The 24,409-nt window shown below is 32.5% G+C and overlaps 1 protein-coding gene across 16 annotated transcripts in view; it reads left to right on the forward strand.

The window, feature by feature from the left end:
• The window catches only part of LOC145303601 (muscle calcium channel subunit alpha-1-like), a 1,244,232-nt gene that overhangs the window by 1,167,114 nt on the left and 52,709 nt on the right, over positions 1 to 24,409 (forward strand). For 9 of the 16 annotated variants that reach the window (XM_080145164.1, XM_080145154.1, XM_080145155.1 and 6 more), the window contains 2 exons: positions 9,271 to 9,388; positions 22,298 to 22,342. In XM_080145164.1, coding sequence (XP_080001290.1) covers positions 9,271 to 9,388; positions 22,298 to 22,342 — 163 coding nt within the window. The remainder of the gene's footprint in view (positions 1 to 9,270; positions 9,389 to 22,297; positions 22,343 to 24,409) is intronic. The other 7 variants (XM_080145170.1, XM_080145166.1, XM_080145167.1 and 4 more) reach the window with 1 other exon arrangement.

Below are 24,409 nucleotides of genomic sequence, written 5' to 3' on the forward strand. Positions count from 1 at the left end.
GGAAGAAGGATGGACGTTATATCAGCCAAAATGTTATGAGAATAATATCCAAGATGAAAACACTAGTCCAAATAATACAAATTATCGAGCTTGATCTAAAAAATTCTGAAATACAAACATTTATGTAAAGAAAATCATACAATTACAGACAGGCCAAATAAATTATAACTGTTTTCTCCATTTCTCTAGCCCATTCTAATAATACTAGACCATTGATAATAATAGGTAAAGATAGAGAATAGAAAATTTATGTTTAAATAAATGACGTTATGACTAGTGTTTTTAAATGTGTTGAAAAAGAGGAGAAAAAAATATGGTGATTGTCAAAAAGAAGTCAACAGCAGAAGAAAGGATAAAGATAAAAACTGTGCAAACAGTTAAAAGTAAACTAGAACATAACATGGTTTAATATTATTAGATTGGGCCAGGGGTTGGGAGAGATGGAGAAATGTACATGATTATAGGTTATTTTAATTTTTTTTTTTTATTATTATTCTTTTACAAGCTAGCAATATTCGATGAATTGCATACACTGGGTATTGTTTTGTCATAAAAAAAGTGAATTAATATGCCAAAGGAAATCATTTGTATATTTTTTAATATGTCTTGAAATTTCGAATTGAGTCTGCAGTAAGATGCTAACTCCATCTCTTGTTTCCAGCTTTTAAGATACTATGTTTCAACAATTAACACAGGTTTGGTTTCATTGAAAACAAGACCATGCCTCTAAGTGATGTAATACACAAATGAATAACACATTACATTTTCAAGTAACATTTTGGATAAGGTTAAAAGGAAAGGGAGTTGTAACACTACTCCTTGTCAGTATTAACAAGCTTTACATCTGTACGGTGCTCCCAATTGATCTTTTCTTACAATTCTATGTTTATAACCATTACTTACAGCAGTATTTTTCTTGCAATTTCTTACAGTGGTACACTGCTTCCAATTTCCGTTATTTTATAGCTATAGTTTTCTTCCAATTTCCCTTATTCCCTTCTAATACCTGTGCGTTTCTCAAAGTTCTTTCTTATACTTGTACATTTCTCTCAACTTCTTATTTCTTATACCTGCTCTTTGCTCCCTATTCCCCATTTCTTATATCTGTACTCTGCTCCCAACTTTCCTTTTCTTACACCTGTACTCTGTCCCCAACTTTCCTTTTCTTACAATTGTACATTTCTTCCAATTTCTCCTTTCTTATACTTGTGTGCTGCTCCCAACTTCCCTTTTCCATGCATTTTATTTGGTTACAATTGATCCATAAGCCAAACAGAATTTATGCAGAATCCCCTCTGAGTATGAAGCATCCATGCAACATCACGTGGATGTCATCAATAAAACTGTTATGTAAATATAATGGTCCCTTGCTATATCATGCTCAATTTTTAGCGACATTACGACATTAGTTTTCAATCGTACATATCTCATTCATATCATGGATATTTTGCTATATTGTGATATTTTTTAATATTATTTTTAAAAAATGTTTTATTTATTTAAATTATTTTTTAAATTAAATTAATATATATTAAAAATTAAATTATAAGATGATAAAAACATGAATTAAAACTTTCATGTCGGACTTGGTTCTAATGACGTATAAAGATAAAATTTTAATGATGTATAAAGATCAAATTTGGACAGTATACTGTCCCCAGGATGCGTTTGTTAAGAAACATACGATCCTTAAACAGTTAGCATTAAACGCGTACTAGCAATCAAAACTCTGAAGACAGGAAATCCCATAAACAGGTTTATTGAAGGTAGATACGGTAAAAAACTGAAAGAAACAAAAAAAACATTGTTCAGAATATGAAGAGAGAAAGTCCAGAACGAGAAGTTATAAAAGGGCTGAATCGGGGAGTCTTATGTGTAAGGAAATCAACGACAGCTAGAAATAAGGAGGCCGAACACGTAGGATAAAGAACATAAAAAGTTTGTAGTTAAAATGAAATAATATAAAAAATAACATTAAGTATGCGGCTAGAAAGGCAGCTAGAATTAGGGGACAAAACACCGGTCAATCTGCCGGTGTCGAGTCAGGGAAAACTCTATAAGAAAAATATCCGGCCAAGGGAGATAACTGTTTAAGGGACAAAACTGAGAGACATAATAGACAGTATAAGGACATGTGTGGTATGGTCACATGAGAAAATATAGGTGAGACTTCTTGGGTCAGTAGATGTAGAGCAATCAAGGTTGCAGGTTTAGTTCACAGGGGAAGCCAAGGAAAATATTGGTGAGAATGATAAAAATGATGATAAAAATTAACTTAAAATAAAGAAGGACAGATAGTTTGGAAATCAATCGGTTAAAAATTGTACAACATGGAAGCCTGTAAAATAGACGTTAAATTGAATATGATGATAAAAATTAAACAAATCACTTTTTATTTTTCAATCTGAAAATAAAGGATAAACCGAATATGATAATGATTAGTAAATATTTCAAAAGAAAAAAAACATTATGCATACAATTGTTTCTGCCCTTTCCAACCCCCTTTTTTTCTTTGATAATTGATAAACACAAGATATGTTTTCATATGGTTTCTCGGTGAATATTATCTCCGAGAAACAGAGTCAAGAAAAATATCCGGTGAATGTTAAGATTCTTTCCAACTCCCCCCAAAAACCTTTCTGTTAAGTTTTGAGACATTTGTCTTGAACAAAGATGGCGGCTTAGTTCAGATCAGTAACCAACATTGCAGCTTAGTTCAGATCAGTAACCAAGGTGGCGGTGAAGAATTAAATGCGGTCCGTGACGTAGCAAATGGCAAACTGATTGAATCCAAAATTCGACGATTTTTATAATAATTTTGCGACGTTTTGATTGGTTGTTTAGCACAGCCGTTGGTTATAAAAATGATTGGCGAATCCATTTGTCCCATACCCCCCATCACAAGTCAAAAACATTTTACACTCCCCCCCCCCTTTTTTTTGATATAATGAAAAAATCCTTTCGGATTCAATTTTGGTTTCACTTGAGAAAAGAAAAGAAAAATAAATAAATAAAAAATAAATGAACAAAGAAAAATAAGCCAATAAAATAATTTTTTTTAAATAGAAGTTCAAAGACTTTACTAGTAAATTCAATCCCATTGTCTGAGCGAATACATTTTACTGAACCGTACGGGGCAACATCAGTTAAATATTTCTTAGTGGCGAGGATAGTGTCGGATTTGCTTTTTAGAAAGTAAACCATAATTAAATCGGAAAAATCATCAGAAAAATCATCAATAAAGTTCAAAACGTACCTTAGATTGTTTCTCCCCATCGGGCTAAGTCACAATGCACAAGTGAGAGAATTTTCGTAGCTTTTTTGTCTGGTGTTCAGCTTATATCTTTTGTCATTTTCCCCTGTGCACACACATCACAATTTGGGAGATCGTCTGAAGGTATTATTTTCATGCCTTCGACTATATTCGGTAATTTTTTAATATCAGCTGTATTGCAGTGTCCTAGAATTTTATGCCAAGTTTCCAAGTTGTGACAGGCAGTTTTTGAGGGAACCATACTTTTTAAATAGTATAGTCGGCCATTTTCTTTAATGTCAAATACAGTTCCATTGGGGTATGTCAATTTTGATGTATTTTGGCCAAATTGTTTGTTCGCGCCTTGTTTAATTGCAGCCTGCACGGAAAATATGTCTTGCTTAAATGTAGGTATGAACAGAGCATTCTTTAGAATACAGTTACAGATTTCGCCTTTATTATTTTTTAGGTATATTTTAGCATCTCCTTTTTTCAAGACTATATCATTTATTTGACTACCGTAAGCAAGTTCGATAAAATGACTTTGAGGATTAAAGTTTGAATCAAAATTAATAAAATCAGATTCCTTGGTGATAACGTGCACTGTAGCACCACAGTCTACAAGGAGGTTTTTATCGTTTGTGGTATTGTCAAAGTTACATGTGAATAGAAATGTATGTTCTTCCTCAAAGTTCTCAACGTTTTTTACGGAGTCTATTTTAGAGTTTTTATATCGACATTGGAAACTTTTGTGGTTGGGTCGTCCACAATTATAGCAGATAATTTTATTCTTTTTCTTGAGAAAATTACTTTTGGAGAATATGTTGCGATGAGTTGCGTAATTTGGTGGTGTCTGCTTTCGAGAAGCATTTTTGAACTTCATAAGATTGCTGGAGTTATTATTGTCCATGAGCATACGATTAGTCTCTTCGTAACTGCGCAATGCCACTTTAAATTCACTGAAATTTAGTGGTTTGTCTTTCTGAGTTATAACAGTTGTAAATGGTTTAAAATCGGCTTGAAGTCCCTTGAGGGTCATTGATATCAACAAGCTATCGCTTATTATTTCACCTGAGAGTTTTAAGGCATTGGTGGTTGTCTCGCAAGGCGCTATATTGGGCCTTAGTGAGGAGATCCGTTCGAGACAAAAAGATTGAGGAGTTCGGTTTTACGAAGGAGGAGCGCCACTTAATATGGCCTTGGGCGCCTGGGTCGAGCTGCTTCGATAATTACGAGGCATCACTCACCTGGCTGGTAATATGAAATGCTCTCTGGGTCGGCAAAAGACTTTACGCAGTGGTTTTTACGGAGACACCTAATTGTGTCCGATGCAGATTGGGAGGAAGACCTTTATCATGCTTTCTTCCACTGCGCCATCGTTCGACCGTTGTGTGAGTTAGTTGAAGGCTTCACGGTTCGCATGCTGAGCGGGCGGTTTTTGTGCTGGATTCGGTTTCCCCGTGCTGCAACTGGGCACCGACCATGAAGAAAGAAGAACGCTATGTTTTTCTGTGTTTGCTAGCAGTTATGAGAGGCGTGATTTGGACGACGCGACAGAAGGAGGTTTACGGAGATGAGACCTTCACTGCTCTCCAGCTTGTTCTCGTTTTCAAATATCGATTGAAAATGCGAATTAGGCTGGAGAAGGTGAAACTCGCTCCCGTGAATTTCAACGACATGAAAGTTTTGTGACTGTGTGGAATGATCTTAAGTTCTATTTTTGAATCTACTTAGGCTCTAAGAATTTTGGGTGTTCTGAACTAACGTAGACATACATCGGACCACCTAGAGTAGGCTAGTTAGGCATTTTTGTTCACTTTTTAACTTAGCTAGAGTATGCATATTGTCATCGTCCCAATCCCCCTTCTTAGTTTTCCCTGTCCCAGCGCCCCCGGTTTTTTTTTTTTTTTTTTTTTCTACCCCGTTTTTGGTTCGATAATTCCCACTCCCGGCCCCATTAGGTGACGGATAGACTGTTTTGCCAGTGATGTAGGCCATTTTTGTGGTGTTTTAATAAAAGTTAGTTTTCGTGGGACCTACATCGTTTCGACTGACAAAACTTTTTTATCTGCCACAATTATTAGTGAGGGGGTTCCTTTTACTTACTACATTTTGTCATTGTATATTTCTCATTCGATTTTTGTAAATAAGATTTTTATCCCCAACCTCCCACATCATGTATATATAATTGTAAATTTCGGGTTTTAAGTAGGATGTCCACAGAGTGAGTCTGGTATTTTGGTAAAAGAGTCTAGTTAAGTTAACGTTATGTTAGTTATGACAATATTAACCCCATCCCCCTTTTTCGGCCTTGTGCCACATTTTTTATTTGTAAAATTTAATTTTACGAAATAAAATTAAATATTTAACCCCCCCCCCCCATCACAAGTCAAAAACATTTTACAATGACGACTTCTATAGGTTTTTGGGGCTGCTGAAAATGAATATAATATTTAAAAGTGGTGCAGAAAATAGTTTTCATGATATGAAGAAATTACTTTTTCAAAATGTGAGGGTCACTTTTCTAATATAAATTTAATGTAAAACGAATACCCACTTTCTGGCCTGATAGTAATAATTTTTTGGACAATTTTTACTTTCTTTCCACCTTCGATATCTGAAAACCTATAAAAATCGTCATTGTAAAAGGTTTTTTTTTTTTTGTTGGAAAGAATCTTGACATTGACTAAAAATCCAAAATCAACAGCCATCTTGTACCATCATTTTACGTATCGCTTTTTTCTTTTTTCCCCCATAAACCAATAATAAACTAAGATTCTATAAATCACAGAGGGGGGAAAAAAATTTAAATATGAAAGCACTAGGTGTATCAGAATTTTTGTAAGAATTTTTGACTCCCCTAACACGAAACTGCGAATAAAATATAAAAAACTCGAAATTTCTCTTTTAAAAGTGGATTGTTTATTTTCTTTATGGGGTATACTTCCAAAATAAACTATTAAAATTGTTTTAAAAGTAATAGAAATATTTTATTTTTATTTTTAAAAAAACAGTAATGAAATTAATTGAATTTTACGAGCTCAGTATTTTTCAATTTTTAAACTTTAAAAATCTATCAAAATTTTTCTATTGATTCAATTTTTACGATATTTTCAGGGTCAATGTGAAATTTTATGCGCTTTTCAATAAACCGAATATAATATTTTAGACAAACGTTTTTTTTTTTTAATTCAGCCCCCACCCCATTTTCAAGTGTCTATTAAAAAGTAAATAATTAATTTACTCACCAAATTTTATATATCACAAATTGAAGATAAAAGATCAATAAATATTATATTCAAATTTAAAACAAAAAAAATTTTTTTTTCTTTTTTTTTTTTAAGTTTTTTTTTGTTTGTTTTTTAATGAAACCTTGGTCCTTGCTCATTTAATTGGAAAAAAAATTAGGGCTTGAATTACATTTTTCGAGTAGTTATAAGCTTGGAAAGAGGGGGTGGAATTATTCAATATTTTTCACGAAATTTCTGACACACCTACGAAAGCACACTCTATATTTATGTACAGAATAAAATAAAACATTTATTTTACATTTGTATGGAATAAAATAAACTTAGGGCAGGTCACTCTCAAAGAAAAGAAAATTGACCAATCAGATTAAAGGATGACTTTATGAAGAAGAAGAGAAGCGGATATTTTTATTTTTTAATTTACATGATGGCAATAAGTTAAACAAAATAATTGGCTTCAATATTTTGTTCTACCCTTACAATGGTTAGTTTTTTAAACAAAAAAATACTATGTAGCGCAAAATAATTTGTTTGAGAATAGTGCCCATCCTCAAATAATTCTCTGGAATTTGTAACGCTAAAATTGAATTCTACCCTCAAGATATCCGAAAACCTGTAAAAGTCGACAAATTAAAGGTGAATGCCGAGTGGTCGGTAAACTAAAAAAAAAAAAAAAAAAAATACTTTTTTTTTTTTTTTTACGTATGAAGAAGAGCTAAAAAAGAAAAAAGCAGTTATATCACATTTTTTTACCTAAATCTTTGTTTTTATGACTCCTAAAATAAATAAAATCCACTGTTTTTTTTGGGGTTTTTGTTTTTACCGAAATATGTTACACTTAACGAGTAGTTGTATTAAACGGTACTTGTACAGTTCAGTCAAGACATTAAAAAATGAAAATATCGAAAAAAGTTTAAATTGTATGTATTCGTTATAGAACAAATTTCTCCGGAAAAAATTTCACTTAATTTCATCAAGTAGTTTTTTTTTTGTTTTTTTTACAGTGGAAAAACACGTTTTTATGAGAGTGCGTTGAAGGCGGCCATCCTGAATTTAAAAAAAAAATTGTTTGAATTTTAGAAATGACAAAGGGAGATAACTCCAGTTAAAGCGCTGACACCCCTCCCCATCTCTAAATACTAGCTTTTCTTCCTAAAAATCGAACATTTTGCTCGGTATCATAACAAATTGTTTTTTCGCTGTAAAAAAAAAACTACTTGATGAAATTAAGTGAAATTTTTTTTCAGAGAACTTCATTCCATAACGGATACATACAATTTAAACTTTTTTCGATATTTTCATTTTTTAATGTCTTGACTAAACTGTACAAGTACCAATTAAACAAATAAAACATTGCGACTAGGGTTTTTAAAAAAAATGCGTACGTAATGTGTCTAGTAGTGGCCATTTTTAAAACGTTTTAAAGTGAGTAAAATCACTAAAAACTGGCGCTTCTACACTATTAGGACAAAATTTTGCAGTCGATAAATGGAGTTTTTAGATAAAAACCAATGGTTTCTACTGATTTTTTTTTTTTGTCAATTCTAATAAATTACAATGTTAGCTTCCAAATTATGCAGTCGAAATTACCTGAATATTACTGAATTAAAAAAAAAAAAAAAAAAAAAACAATTTGGTGTTACCAGGTGAAAACTTGCGACCATCTTGTTTTTATTAATTAAATCGAAACGGAAAATTACCTCCCTTTTGAACCCTCCTATGTCTTACATAAGCAAATATGATCGTTTTCTTCAAATTCTATTTTCTTTAATAAATAATTTTTTACTTTATTGATTTTCGTAATTTTTGGATATAATCATCTTAAAATATGAGGAATATGTAGATACCATTGTTTTCATATGAAATTCAGTTTTAAGATTTCCAAAATTTCGTTCTGATAGTGTAGGTAGAAGAGTAACTTATCTGGCTTTTGATAAGAATTATTTGTTAAAAATTTGCTATTTTTTTTTTTTTTTACCACTTTGTACGTAATAAATAGTCGGAAAAGAGAAGCTGAAAAAAGATTTACACAATAAATCCTTTTCAACGCAAAAAAAAAAAAAAACAGTCGAGGAAATTACTGAGTTTTTTTTTTTTTAATAATAATTAACCCTTATCCTCGAGTGGCCTTTTCGCCTTGATAAGTGTTGATGCCTATGTAAAAAAAAGAAAAGGGTGCCACACAGTCCTTGTGGCTATTTTTGAGAAAAACAGACCATAAATCCATATAAGTGAATACCTGTATGTGTGTTCCTCTCATAAGAACAGTGGTTCGAAATAAGATTGTTTAAAAGAAAGTTTAAATCCTCGCTCGATGTGGTAGATTTCCACGCTGGGTATTAAAGTTCATGCCTATCGCATGTAAAATCATGACGAGAGTTTTAACGTTTCCTGCAGACAAAGTTTACTCAAGCACATGTCGAACTTGCGAAATTGAAGAGAAAACTCTGACTGTTCTGTGGCATTTTTTGGCGATGCTGTTTTATAATGTAATTTTATAAATAGACAGTCTGGCACATGTAATGACCACGGCAACAGTGATGGTTACTTGTGGAACTGCATCCTAGACTGTTTACATTTTTGTGGCTAAAACCTTATATACAGGCTTTATCAAACATTCCAGCCTGTTTACTGTATTCATACGTGAGAGCGTAACAGTTCCTTTCTTTTATGTGTGTGATGGTTGCATATAAAATCAACAGTATGTTATTTGATATGATTGGTGCATTCGAAATGAACATTTTTATTTTTATTTATTTATTTTTTTAGGCCATGGCAGTTGTAGGTGTACCTCCTGGAACAAAGTATGCACCAAATGACCCACGTGCACAGCAGTCATCAACACCGCCATCACCTAGTCAGCAACAATCTCCCTACCTCAACCCAGGTGAATATGCAACTTTCTCTTTTTTTTCTGCCACTTGTTAATTGTTTCAATTCTTTTTACTTATTAATAATAATTAATGCTGTTTGTCTTTCTTTTTATTATTATTAAAACCATAAGTTTATTTAACTAGCATCATATTAGTGCAAGCATTCAACTCTCCTGTTTGTGTTAATAAATTTGTCTCATCGTTAAGCAGTGTTAATTACTAATCTTTTGAATGATTAACAAAGATCAGTTAATTCTACATCCCAAATTTTGAAATTCTGTTTCATAATTTATCTTTAAAAAATATATGGATACTATTATATAAAGAACACACAAATCCACATACGCAAGAATAGATATGTATATATGTAATCGTGTTAATTAAGAGAAGATAGTTTTATGTGGTGCAGTTATATCCATGGAGGAAAAAAAAGCACTTTTTAGCATGTCTTGTAGAAGAAAAACTGATGTGACACTTACTATCATTATTATTCTTAGCATTTCGTAGCTACTTGTCTCTGGACTGATTCGTGCAAGTTATTGTGGAGTTTTGCAGGCTGCATCTGACAGTACTTAAGCATAAGTTAAGATAACATTGATATTTATATCAAATATCTATGTATGCATCTTAAATTCTATATGGATATAAAAAAGAACTATTTTAAAATATTTTTTGTGATGACAATAAATATTTATTTTTTTCTTAAAGAAAATAATCAACATTTTTAGTCGATCTTTACCTTCAACCGATTAATGCTTATTATAAGACTGAATACGGCATAATCCTGTTGACACAGTGATTCTCATTAGATCACTGAAGTTAAGTCAGTATGTTTCTGCTGCAAAATTAACTCTCTCACAAGATGTCTGTGCTGGCTGGGCCATGCCCTCTGCCGGGACACTGGGAGAGTTCATATACATAACAATTCCTAACAATATCGAAAAACGCAATGTAGTGAACAACAAAAACTCAGTTTATGACAATTGAAGCTGACCTGCAACCCAATCTGAACTCTTATGTTTACAGAATTAACAATTGAAATACCGAGTGACTGGAGATCACCTAATTGTTAATTTCAAATCATCAGGCTTGGTCAACCTTCAAGGTTAATGCCATGGTGAGTATGGATGAATAGAGCCGACTCAGCTCAGCTTAGGTGAATGCTGTTTCAAGTGCAAGTACGTAGAACCTGGTTAGAAAGTAGCAAGAGGTAAATCATTGATTCTGATCATGGTTTATGTACTGTTCGAAATGTTGTCTAAAAAAATAGCACTTGGTAGAAGTGTTGTGGGTCTCACCACTGTATCTTTTCAAGGAAATCATGAAATGGTAGACAAACTGATTAACCCAGACTTTAACTCACTGATGAGACTAAATTTTTGTTTCTTTCTTTCATCTTAAACTTATGCCTGATTGCAACAATTTGTGTTTGCGACACATTAAATCAATTTTCAATGGAGGGAGTGGGTAAATTAAAACCTTCAAATTCATATGAAGTATTCATCATTTCAAGGTTATGAGAGTTTTATGAAGTTTGTGTGCGTGTATATATATATATATATATACACACACACGCACATATATATATACACACACACACACACATATATATATATATATATATATATATATATAGTCTTTGAAGTTTTTAACCTTTAAAACTATACAAAAAAATATTTTTATCATTCGTTAGAAAACCATCTAGTCAGTAAGTCATTTAATCACCTGCAATCACTGCATCAATTCGCTCTCGAATTTACTATAATACCAATAATTTATTTTTCAAGGGATCATCAGTTGTTTACCATGAAACACTATTATATATATATATATATATATATATATATATATATATATATATATAATGATGAGAATAATGGAAATAGTATTCCAACAAGATAGAGAGATAAAAAAGAAACAAACCAAGTCACACGTCCATCAACATTTTGTTTTTATTGTAAGACTTCTAGATAGATGAATTGAAAAAATGAAATACTAGTACAGTATTTGAAAATATATTTGTCGTAATGAAAAAAAGTTGTTGCAAATTCAAAAAAAGGTTAGAGCATTGTGAAAGAGGGTAAGTTATTTTTAATATATTAACGGCTATATGATGTTAAAAAAATCTTACTGTCTTTCACAATGCTATAACTTTTTATTTTATTTCCAGCAATTGTTTTCGTTCTAAAATAAAAGTCATACTTTTCATTACAATAAATATATTTTCAAATATTGTACTAGTATTTCATTTTCTTCAATTCATTCATCCAGAAGAAGTCTTATAATAAAGACGAAACGTTGATGGCCATGTGACTTGATGTGTTCCTTTTATCTCTCTCTCTCTGTCATATATATATATATATATATATATATATATATATATATATATATATATATATGTATCGAAAGAGAGAGTGAAAGGGACTATTTCTGTGTGTATATGTGTGTGTGTGTTTAAACATATCACAAAATTCACGTTCTACTAAATTTCTTTATCTTTTTAACATTTCATCTTTTTAGATTTTTAATGCAAGAATCTAGTTTTTAATTTTTATTGTTGAAAAATATTTTTGTGGGAAGGGGATAATTTGCTTTTAGAAAATTCTGTGAAGAAAATAATATGCAATTAGTGAAAAATATAAGTAATAAAGAGAAAACATTCTCATTAATTTTTCAAACAATAGATTTCTGTATTTATATTCTAATGTAAGGAGATTAGTCCTTTTGCATGTGTTCTCGGCTAAAACTTCAAAGTTTTATTATTTAGACAACAACAAAAAAATATTGTAGCATCTTAAAGCTTTGTTAAAATAATTAACTTTATATGAACAAATATCTTTGTAAACAAAAAATATATGTAATAATAATAATAATATTTAAAATAAACAAAATAATAACATGACATCATTTCAGCATTTCAAAAGCTATGGTACGAGAGGCTTCCCAAGAGTAATGTCTCCTAATGGATCAGAGAGGATTGTAAATTGCATTGCTATGATGACTGAAAGTTTCATCTGTTGCAGATATTGATGGTGTGAGACTCTCAGAAAGCAAACCCCGTCATGGAATTTTGGGCATTGAGAATGGTGGTGACTACATTGAAAAATAAATTCTGGAGCACAAAAGGCCGATCGTTTTAATTGTACTACTCCCATTTTCATAGCTCTTTAACTTGAGTTAAAAAAAAAAAAATAGCAGGCTTTACTTTTAGAATGAACCTCGTATAACAAAGTATGCTCTGGACGCCCATGCACAGACAGCGTTCATTGCTGACAAAAGTACATTGAAAATGGAGATGACTTTGTAGAAAAATAAATTCCGGAGCACAAATGGTCTCTCGTTTTAATTGTATGACTTCCATCTTTGTAGCTTTTCAACTTTTTTTAGTTATAAAAACAAAATAGGAACTTTTACTTTTGGAATGACTCCCATAGTTTAACAAAAAAAAGAAAAAAGAAACGTCCTTTCTGAAGGAACTATTATTTTTCAGGAAACACCAGTGTAATGATACACTCCCATGAATCTGAAACAAATTAGTCTTATTGATAACATCGTAAAAGAATGCAGTTGTATTAATATATTACACACTAATAAATCGGGTGTAAAGAATGATTGCAAGCAAAGACGCAACATTTCTGTAATATCAACAGTCCATTCGCAAAGGACAAATAAAAAGGGTTTATTTAGTTAAAACATCAGTGGTTGGTTAACAAAAATAATCATTTGCATACATAATATTGTTTGATTTATAATTCTGGCCAAATATACTTGTATTCACTGCCAGTCATTTCCAGTCAACCAAATTATGGACTAAAGAAAAAGTTAGTGTCAGTACAGCAGATGAATGATGGCTTGTACAAAACATTTGTTCTTTGAGCAGTTGGACTTGAAAAGGAAGGACTTGCTTGCTTACCATATTCCTCTGCTTAACCAAATCACTGCAGATGTTAGGACTTGTGCTCTACTTAACTTTTTAAATTACTTAAATCACAAATTACTATCTATCCATCTATATTTCTGCTATTTTAACAAGAATGGATTCTCTATATTTTTGACTGTCTAATTTAAGGTCTATTTTATAGTTATAAGTAGTTGTTTGGTCCTAATCTTTACAAAAATGCAACTTAAAGAGAACGGGAAAAATTATATGCATCATGTAGAAAGAAAACACATTTTGGTGACAGCAACACTATCCACTTTGTTGCTTTAATGTATAGAATTAAATGTTCTTAACCAAGATAACCATTACTACTAATAAGTATCTGACTTAATAGAATACTTTTATAATTGTTTGTTCTTGTTTTTTTTAATAAGCTTTTTCATTCAATTTTCTAACTGGGCCACCATTATTAATGTTCTGGCCTTTCTTTAATTATTCTGAGTCCGAGACGCATTTAACAGTATCTTTATGATGCATTCAGTATCTCCTTCGCTTTGTCCCCGCCTTTCTCTCTTTCTCTCTCTTTGTCCTCACCTAACTTCTTTATCAAGTGGTCAAGTTGTTGTTATTATTATTGTTGTTGTAATTTAATTTTTTTATATATATATTTTTTGGTTGGTGCTTGTAAGCCATGCTTGCCTTTTTCTTTTCTTTTTCATGAAAAAATATGTTTAACTTGTTTTTCTTCTTTCTCACCTGTTCTTTCTTAATTCTAATAATGTTGCTTTATTAAAACACTGTTTAATTTCCATCTTGTAAAGAAGACAACCTTTTTTTCGTTTCAGAATTTTATTACTGCTCCCCCACCTTTCTACCATTCCCCACCTTTCTACCACTCCCATTCTCTTGTCCAGACAGTTGAACACACATGGATAAAGGATTTTAGTATAGAAACTATGTACATTCTTAAACGCCTTTAAAAGTAACATGGTACTCATTAATATAGTTAATAGCGTGTGATTTACTGGGGGTGGGGAATCACGTCTATAAATATTCTAACATCTTTATTGTTAATCATCCTTGAAGAAGGGTCTAGGTGGTTTTGAAAGTAGGGTAAAAAAATAACTATGGCAGTTACATCAATTAGTTCTTGCCAGAAAACTAGAAAGGATCAGAACTAACTTATATGACAGGAATTGTTTATATTATTTAATGAAATGTGTTTAAAGGTAAGAATGCTGCCCCGCCCCCTCTCTCTCTCTCTCTATATATATATATATATATATATATATATATATATATTTTTTTTTTTTTTTTTTTTCTGTAGAAATATATTTTCTTATTATATATACCAATCCTTATTTAAGGAACTCAGTGTAATTACAGAGCAATATAGAGAATAAATGACAAAAAACTATATTCCAAAATTCATGATGATGACCATCTTATAATTTATTCCTTTAATTCAGTTGACTTTTACAATTCTTGACTCTTCCAATTTTCGGATTTTAATCATGTCAAATCACACTTCATTTCCTTATGACAGATTGATTGTTGCTATTTCTTCTGATGAGTTAAGGGCATAATAGATTCATTGATTGATATAATAATTAAGTGATTCATTTTGCGCTATGAAACACATACTGTCAAGAATTGTAAATGTCAACTGATTTAAAGGAATAAATTATAAGATGGTGAACATCATGATTTTGGAATATAGTTTTTGTCATTTATTCTCTCTCTCTCTCTCTCTCTCTCTCTCTATATATATATATATATATATATATATATATATATATATATATATATATAACATAATATATAAACTATGTAGCCATCTGAAAATTAATTTTTAATTGCTAGATAAAGACAATTTGATACACACATGAATCAATTCAAAGAAGAAATCAATTTGCCTTTTCACTTCAGTTTTTATAAATAGATGCAATAGATTTTCCCTATAAAGAAAGGAACATTTGAATGGAAATGCTGAGGACACATTTCAAAACAGAACTATTTGTTGTATTAAAATCCAAACAATAATTGAATTAAAATAATTTTGCATTAATCACCTGGCTGCTCTAAACATGGTTAATCCCATGGGGTGTTTATCTACTCCAATGCAAAAATATTTATTGTAAAATATATTTATCCTGCTGGTTCAGGATATATCTGCAGTCCCTGTTGAACCGTTTGAATTATTTGTTTCTTGTTGATATTAATATAAAATAATACAATAAAATAAATTATAAAACTAAGGAAAAATTAAAAAATCTTAGATTTAAATCACATTTATTTAAAAATATCCACAGGATAGTTTGTGTTATTTATTAATATTGATGATGAACAAAACGTTTCTGTAAATTGAAATAGCAAGAAAAATGATGTGTGCTCTCAAATGTTTCCATAAATTCAAATAGCAAAAAAAGGAATATGAGTTCATTACATAAACATTATCTTTCAGTCTTATTCACCTCCAAGGAAAACCGAGATACAACTGCACCATACCATGTGTGCTATTCAATGCCTAGCCACAGACTATCATGTAGAATCCTCTATGGTCAATTATTCCAAGGCTGACGCAGTGCTGGTGGGCAGAGGGAGCATTTCAAAGACAACATCAAGAGATCTCTGAAGAGATGTTAAATAGACGCCTCTTCACTAGAGGAACATGCTTCCTGCTGGAATCTCCGTTGCTCCCTATACTCACTAGGTGTGAACTATATTGAGGAGCAATGAATACAGAACTATACAATGAAACGTGCAAAGAGTACTGGGATGGAGGAAAAGAAATAAGTTGCTAACTAGGAATTATGAGCACTTAAGCAAAATTAGGGTGACAAAACATCCTATAGGACTAATGCAGGGTTAATTAATAAAATGTCCATTTTATAAAACCAATATGCAAAATAATCAACCTTGTGACTGATATCGCATATACATAAGCAATATATAAAAAGATGGTACATTTATAGCATAAGGTTGAATTAATCTGAAATTAGTGATTTTGATTTTACCATTTGTGCGAAAAATGGGCCCAACTTTTGCAGTTATTAATTTAGATTGTATTCCAATAAATTGGATCCAAAATTCTTCATTATCATAAGTAGAGAAGATCATAAAGTATTATTGTATGTCAGCTTTAAGATTATGGTCTCTTCAAAACAAAATTTATTAGTAAAGATAAATGCATATTTCATAGGATAATAAAAAAAAATAAACTTATCAGACAAAATACTAACAATTTAAGATTCACTGTGTATCGATTTCTACAAATTCTGTTTTTTTTTTTTTTGTAATATTGAAAATCTTCCATTATGATTTTATTTAATAGTAATAAAATTTATTCAACAAATACACAATTCAACATTTGATAAGCTATGAATATTGCATTTTTAAAAGTCCATGTAAATTATTTATAACCACCAAATTAAAAAAAAAAATAATAACTATTGAAGACATCAGCAAGTTTTATCAGATATCTAACTTGTCTTGGCAATCCAAGAGAAATAACAAAGCATCCTCTCGAATAATAGCGAAGTAGAGGCGCTCGTAGTCAATTTATGATGCTCCACGGTATCTTCTTTTTCTTGATTATCCATCGTTTTCTGATGATGACGGTCGTCGTCTTGTGAGTCTGCTGATGTTTAAATAGTCCAATCCTGAACCCAAAGGTACGGTCACAGATTGAGCATGTGAAGGAAGTGCTGTGTGGAGCAGGATGATCTGATGAGCATACCTCTTTGCATGTTTCATTGTGTAGTTCTGTATTCATTGCTCCTCAATATAGTTCACACCTAGTGAGTATAGGGAGCAACGGAGATTCCAGCAGGAAGCAAGTTCCTCTAGTGAAGAGGCGTCTATTTAACATCTCTTCAGAGATCTCTTGATGTTGTCTTTGAAATGCTTCCTCTGCCCACCAGCACTGCATCAGCCTTGGAATAATTGACCATAGAGGATTCTACATGATAGTCTGTGGCTGGGCATTCAATGATGTGCCCCAGCCACCTAAGTTGGCATTGGATCATGATGAACTCCACATTGCAGCTGCCTGCTCTCCCCAACACCTATGTGTAGCACTCTGTTCATCCTTGTGATGCCAAAGATCTTCTGGAAACATCTTCTATGGAAGGTCTCCAGACTTCTCAAATGGTGGCTATAGGTTGCCCAAGACTCACATCCATACAGAAGTGTTGTGATGCATACTGCTCTGTGCACTAGCATTTTGGTGAGGAGTCTGAGGTTGCTGTTCTAAAAACCCCTCCTCTTTAGCTGACCAAAGGATACTGATGCTTATCAGGCATATAAAATCAACAGTATGTTATTTGATATGACATGAGAGTATTCGAATTGAATATCTTTGGTGTTTTACATCATAGATCATAATAGACTAATACTTTTATACTTACTTGGCACAGCTTGAACAGGTTACATTCACACCAGTTAAGAATACGTCCTCGACACAATTTAACAATCTTGGCCATTTCTGGTAAGAAAATGACTATGCATCTGTCGGACTAAGGTGTGGGGTGTGGTTTTGGAGGTCCACCCTTCCAAGTCAGGTCCTGTTTGTTGGGTAGAGTAAGTTTATTGTTTACTGCATGAGGCGGCGCTATCCAGGATGCTGACAGTGCTGCGCAGGTAATTTTTAAAAGGTCAGAGTTCTCCTTTTGGGGTGCTCGCCTGATTCTGCCCCACCTTTTGATGTTGTGTCACATCTTCCTGTGGTAGGAAGGAAGTGAATACCTACTGTTAAAGAAGTTCCACATGTCAATGTTTCATTTGTCGTTGTGGCGATCAGTTGGAATATAGATCTGTCAAGAATGCAGGCATACTTTGATCATTTGCAGTTGTGACCCATCGTTGATGCAGCTATGTTATTAGGATTTGCCTTCGATTTCATTATTAATGAGGATGTAAAATTGCCATCCCACATTAGCTATTTAAATTTTTTTAAATGGAAACACCATTTATTAAAGAGGAATACCACTTATGTCCCCCTCAACATACATACTCCCCACAAGCAGCAAAATCTCACCGCTTCACTGTTAAGGTCCATAGATGTTGGAACGCATTCTACTCTAATAGTTTCTTCTCATGGGCTGCTAGACTTTGGAATTCCCTCCCTGTTTCCTGCTTCCTTAATTGTACTAACTTGCAGAATTTTAAATGTAATGAGAACAGACATCTCGCTGCAAAACTCCCCACAGTCCCCTACTAGACATGATTCCAGATAGTAGCTCCTTATGATCCAATATGCCTTGTTTGGGGTGAAAATGAGTTTTTAAAAATGCTGCCTATCGCACTTTTCCAATACTAACAGTAAAATGAATTCTGCAAGAAACAAGTGAAGCATGCATGATCCCTCATGAATGCACAGTGAACGAGGCATTAAAAAAATGACAAAGTTCAGAATTATGTCCCTCTCCCCCCGATTTAGGCCCAAAAGTCCTCAGGAGACATCAAATCCTGGTGAAAATGAAGACACGGTGCAGTTTTAACATATGTAAATTTAAGTTCTGCATCATGCAAAAAAATGATTTGAAAATCACCCCTTCTCAGGTACATGGTATCATAAAAGACCTAGACACCTCAAAGCATGTGGACCCGATCTTATCCTGGCTGTGCTATTAAAAAAATGCTCCACTGAGGTTCAAGACTTCTGGCGAAAGAACTGCCCATTAATTTATCACCCCATTAGCCTTCTCCCGCTTTTCGCCAAAATATTTGAGTCCTTAATTAATCAAGCTCTAGTCCATCAGTTTACAGCAGCTAAACTCCTGACCAACAATCAATATGGATTTAGGCAACCCCATTCCACAGCAGATATCCTAACTGTAATCCCTGAACGTATATACCGTTCACTGGACAAAACAGGGGAGGGTAGAGCGGTAACCCTTGATATATCTAAGGCTTTTGACAGGGTATGGCATGATGGTCTTCTAAAGAAAATTAGATCATATGGTATCACTGGAAGAATACATAATGTAATTAAATCCTTCTTAAGTAAGAGAAAAATGGTTGTACATCTAAACAATGTGGGAGTACCTCAGCGGTCTATCCTTGGACCTTTATTATTCTTGATATTGATAAATGACCTCCCTGATAAAATTGTTTCTGAGATGGGTATATTTGCTGATGACACCACACTCTATAGCAGGCATGAGGGGAAAACAAACAAACACATATCTAAGGAAATGGCAGAAACACTTGAGGATGACCTCCAATCTGTAGTGGAATGTGGACAAAAATGGATGGTCACATTCAGTGCTGCCAAGACTAAACTTGTTTCCTTCAATAATTACAAGAAACCTTCTCTACCACCAATAGAAATGGTCAAGAACATATTACCCAAAAGTACTTCCTTTAAACTCCTCGGCCTAACGTTTACAGAGAACATGAACTGGAATAAATACATTGAGAGCATTGCAAAGGCTGCTGCGAAGAAAGTGGGCTCTCTACCGTGCTAGAAAACTACTTACACCTGAAAGTATCCTGTACCTCTATAAGGCCATCATTCACCCATGTATGGAGTACTGTTCTCACATTTGGCCTGGTGCATCAGCTACTTATCGCCAACCTGATGGGTCCTGAATTGTCATCTAGGCTTCATCCTCTGTCCCATTGATGAAATGTTACATCCCTCTGCCTGCTCTACAAGTATTTTAATGGTGAATGCTCTGAAGAACTATAAGCACTTGTACCCTCTCGACATGAACACCCCCACAAACCCGACAACAGCTAAATCCCACCCCTACACAGAGATCTCTAGGTGTAAGAAAGCCTTCTACTCCAATAGTTTCTTCCCCAGAACTGCTAGATTCGCTTCCGGGATTCTGCTTTCCCAATTGTACTGACATGCAGAAGTTCAAGTGTAATGTAAAGAGACATCTTGCCACTCATCTCCCGTCATAATACCCCTGAAACTTATGTCCCTAATAGTAGCCCCCTACTGTGCCTTGTTTGGAGTGAAAATTGAATAAAAAAAAAATTTTTTTTTTAAGTCCATCATTTGCCTCCGCTTTCCCATTTAGCCTCGAAAGTCCTCAAGGCCTTAACATATTTAAATTTGAATTAAGCACCATGCAAAACTGCTAAATAGACATACACAGAAAATTTCGGACAAATATGGTAAAAAACGTTCTAAAAATTGAGTGTCTTCATTAGCCCTAAAAGAGCCCCTGGGACACACCAAAGAGTTATCGTGAAGTATAGACAAACAAAATTCTATAGAAATCAGTTAGTTACAACTGTTTAGAAAATTGTATAAAAATCCAAGGCGTCAATTTTAGCCACTTTAACTTGAAAAGCACCCCTAGCAGGACAACCGGAGTTTTCCCAGAAAATCCGTTCTGTCACTTTTTTACTCATATCATGTTTAATGTTTGTGAAAAATTTCAAAAAATTTTAAGGCGTAGTTATTGAGAAAAGTGCAGACAGACGAACGAACAAGGGTGAATTTACAGGTCCACCCTCCTTTTGTCAAAGGGACCAAAAAAGTGAAGAACCTTTTTCTTAATTTAAAATCCTTTATTCATTTATTTTTGCTGTTTTAAAAAAGAATAATTGATATTTTTCTTCTTTAAAGAATAATTCATACAGATTAATGCGAAAGGTGTCTTTTTTTTTTATCTATCTATCCTAACTATATTAACATTACAACAGATTATGCTTATTGAATTCTGTGAGACAACATAATTTTTTTAGACAATGATCTGGGCAAAGACGATTCAAACTGTAACTATATTATAGTTATCCTTTCAGTAATTTCTCTGGCCGAAAACTGTCTCCTATGAACTTTCTTTCAATAATTCCCTTCTAGGTGGCTCATAAAGATAGTGGGCCGAGAGGCTGTGTATAACATCACTGTCTGATAATGACTTATATAAACTTCAAACCTGCCCTTCATACTAACTTGTGACTTAACACAAATTCAATCAGAATCTCCGACACCTTTCATATCCTACTTATGAGTAAGTTTGGAGTATAAATTTTAATTTTCCTGTCAGAAAATGTAATTTGCTATGAGTGTAAATATTGCAAATTTACATCTCTCTTATCTATTATTAGGTTGGTGCAAAAATGTTGTTTTTTTTATGTTCAACCTCAAGTTAAAAAAGATTATTTTTGCACCAACCTAATATATATAAAAGGAACTTTGTGTGCGTGTGAGTTCGTTCCCTATTGACTCAGAAACAGCTGGGCTGATTTTTATGAAATTTCACATAAATGTATTTTATGTATGTGGCAGTGTTCTTAGATATGGTTTGTATTGGAATGTCTTTGATAAGTATCGATAATTGATAATCAAAAAAATCTGATGAAAGAAGCAACAGCGATTTTGACCAAAGTTAGGTTTCATACAGACTAACGTTACAAGAGCATTTAAGAACTTTTATTACCACACAAGCAGAAAGGCCAGGCATATAAAGTCAATAGCATGTTTTTTTTTTATATGATAGGGGAGATTTCGAAATAAATGTTTCACTTTAGAGCACAATTGAAGCATGATACTTGACTTTTGCATTGTAAACTATAATTCAAAAATCATTTTATAAAATCAATAGTAGGTTCTCTACAGTGTAGTGCAAAATACAATGTATTGTAGACTGCCACTGCTGGAAGGCATGTGAAATTTTTTCTATTTGTCTCCAACTAGAACATTCAATTGATTTGATTTCACCGATTTCGATGACAATAAATATTTGGGGGTGTGAAACATTTGTTGATCATCATTCAATCCCGGGCAACATCGGGTCTCCCTGCTAATTTTAAAATAACGTGCATGTTTTTTTTTTCCTCTGACCATCCATTCTCTTCCCCCACACACGCACCAGTGGATCAATCTGCAGCTCTGCCATTGAAAAGAATTGAACTATAAAAAAAAAAAAGGAAAATAATGAAAGAAATGAAAAAAAGTGTCTTGTTTACAATTGATTTTAATTTGTGTCTCTTTTGTCCTGAACTCAAAACCAGTGATTATTTTTTTGTGAATGCTTGTGTGCTCCATTTAACAAGTAAAACTCTTTTTGTGCACATATAGGTCATAGATTTCTGTTCTTTAAGAAAAGATGGAAAAGGCCAAGAGGTGGGTTTAATAACTGAACTGTTTCTGCTTGGTGGCTCTAGGGTGTAGATAATTTTTTTTTGATTGTTTGTTTGTTTGATTATTCGTTTCCCTCACCTGGAAAAAAAAGCTTATCTCCAACAGGTGTCTGCATGGCTTTTTCATTGTTGTCGTGATTGTTGATGTTGTATTATTATTATTATTATTATTATTAGGTGCATGTATTCTTTGGTGGTTTCCAACTATATATCTATATATTTTTCTTGCTCCTTGCCTCCCCTCCCTCTTTTCTTATTACTTATTTCTTTATTTATCTGCCTCTTGTTCTCTTACATTCTTATCTCGTTCATCTCTCTCTCTTTCTCTCTCTAATATATATATATATATATATATATATATATATATATATATATATATATATATATATATTTAACAAGTTCAAATAGATCGATAAAGTGAACTAAAAACCAGTACTCTTTTAAAAAGGTCGAGAGCTTTATAAGTATACATATAAACATTTAAAATAACTTGATTACATACAACAAAGTTTACGTAGAACTAAAACATAATTGCATTTATGTAAACCATTTTAAATGCTTGTGTGTGTGAGTGAGTAATTGTTGTACAAGATATAATTAGTGCTCAATTACTTATGCAAGAGCATATATATTATTTCAATCCACCATACATTGGTTTGATCTTTCACAGAAACATTGCTGAAAACTTGGACTGCAAGGCTAAAAATACCAAGTATTACTGATTCTTCAGTTGATGTTTTGAAACATCAATAATTAATTGACTAATATAATTAATTCAACTAATATAATTAAACTAATTGACTAATATAATTAATTCAACTAATATAATTAAATTAATATATATCCTCTTTCTATCTTCCTTTTCATTTTAATCTCATTATAAACATAAATAAAATCTTACGTTTCTGAATTTTTTAGATGAGAATTGGTTATTCATATTATTTGGATTCTTCGGACTACTGTTCTCATTTTAAGTGTTTTCACCACGCTTCAATCGATGTAACCTCCGATCTTCTTCAGGTGTATTTTGTGGAACTCAAGAATCTGGACAGAATTTCGAACAATGAAATGCGCAATTTTATTTTTCAGTCACCTACCCTGAGAATTGAACCTTCAGTCTTCAGGAGAATATCACTTTTTCCAAGTTTTCTAACTATTGCGTCACAGGTTCTTGCAGAGCAAGCTACCCCCCCCCCGTGAAGTAAATAAAGGGTTCTGTTCAAAATTCAGTCCAAATTCCCGAGTTGAGCAGAAATATTCTTGAGTCTGATAAGATACACCCTGAAGAAGGTCGGAAGTTACATCGACCGAAACGTTGTGAAAGTAACACTCAAGATGAGAACAGCAGTCCAGAAAATCCCAATAATATGAATATGAAATCTTCATTTATTTCTCTATTGTTTTTCTGTTTTCTTTTTTTTTTTTTTTTTTTCAAATGCTGCTCTTTATCTATAAGTACTTTATAATCACTTTTAATAAGTAATAAATTTTATTTTATTTCCTTAATTTTATTACCGGGGAGGGGACATTTGTTATTTTGAAGGTTATTATTTGTATATAATTATAATTTCATATGTAAAAAAAAAAAAAAAAAAAAAAAATTATATATATATTTATATATTCTCTCTTATTCTCTCTCTATCTAATTTGTCTTTCTTTTTCATCCCCAAATATTTTCTCCCTTCCGCCTCTCTCTTTCTCTCCCCAATTATTCTTTTCCATCCCCAAAAAGTTACACTAAACACATTCAGACTGACATTTTGGAATTTCTTTTTTCTTTTTTTTTTTTGTCTCTCTTTTTTTTTCTTACTGGCAATGATTAAAGTCATAATTTAGTGTTGCAGAAGTTGTAGAGGCTTTTTCTTTTTGAATAAAAAAAAATTGTTTTATTTTTATTTCAATTACTTTTTTTTTTATCTTTTATTCTAAAAGTTTTTGTTCGTTTGTACTTCAGCCATCAACAGATTTTGTGGGCCATTGTTATGATTATCATCATATCGTGCTCATCCAACTCAAACTTAGCAGAATCTGTTGCTTCAAACCAACAACC

The sequence above is a fragment of the Euprymna scolopes genome, chromosome 19 (genome assembly GCF_053919585.1).
Source record: "Euprymna scolopes isolate OS-2025 chromosome 19, ASM5391958v1, whole genome shotgun sequence".
Classification (NCBI taxonomy): domain Eukaryota; kingdom Metazoa; phylum Mollusca; class Cephalopoda; order Sepiida; family Sepiolidae; genus Euprymna; species Euprymna scolopes.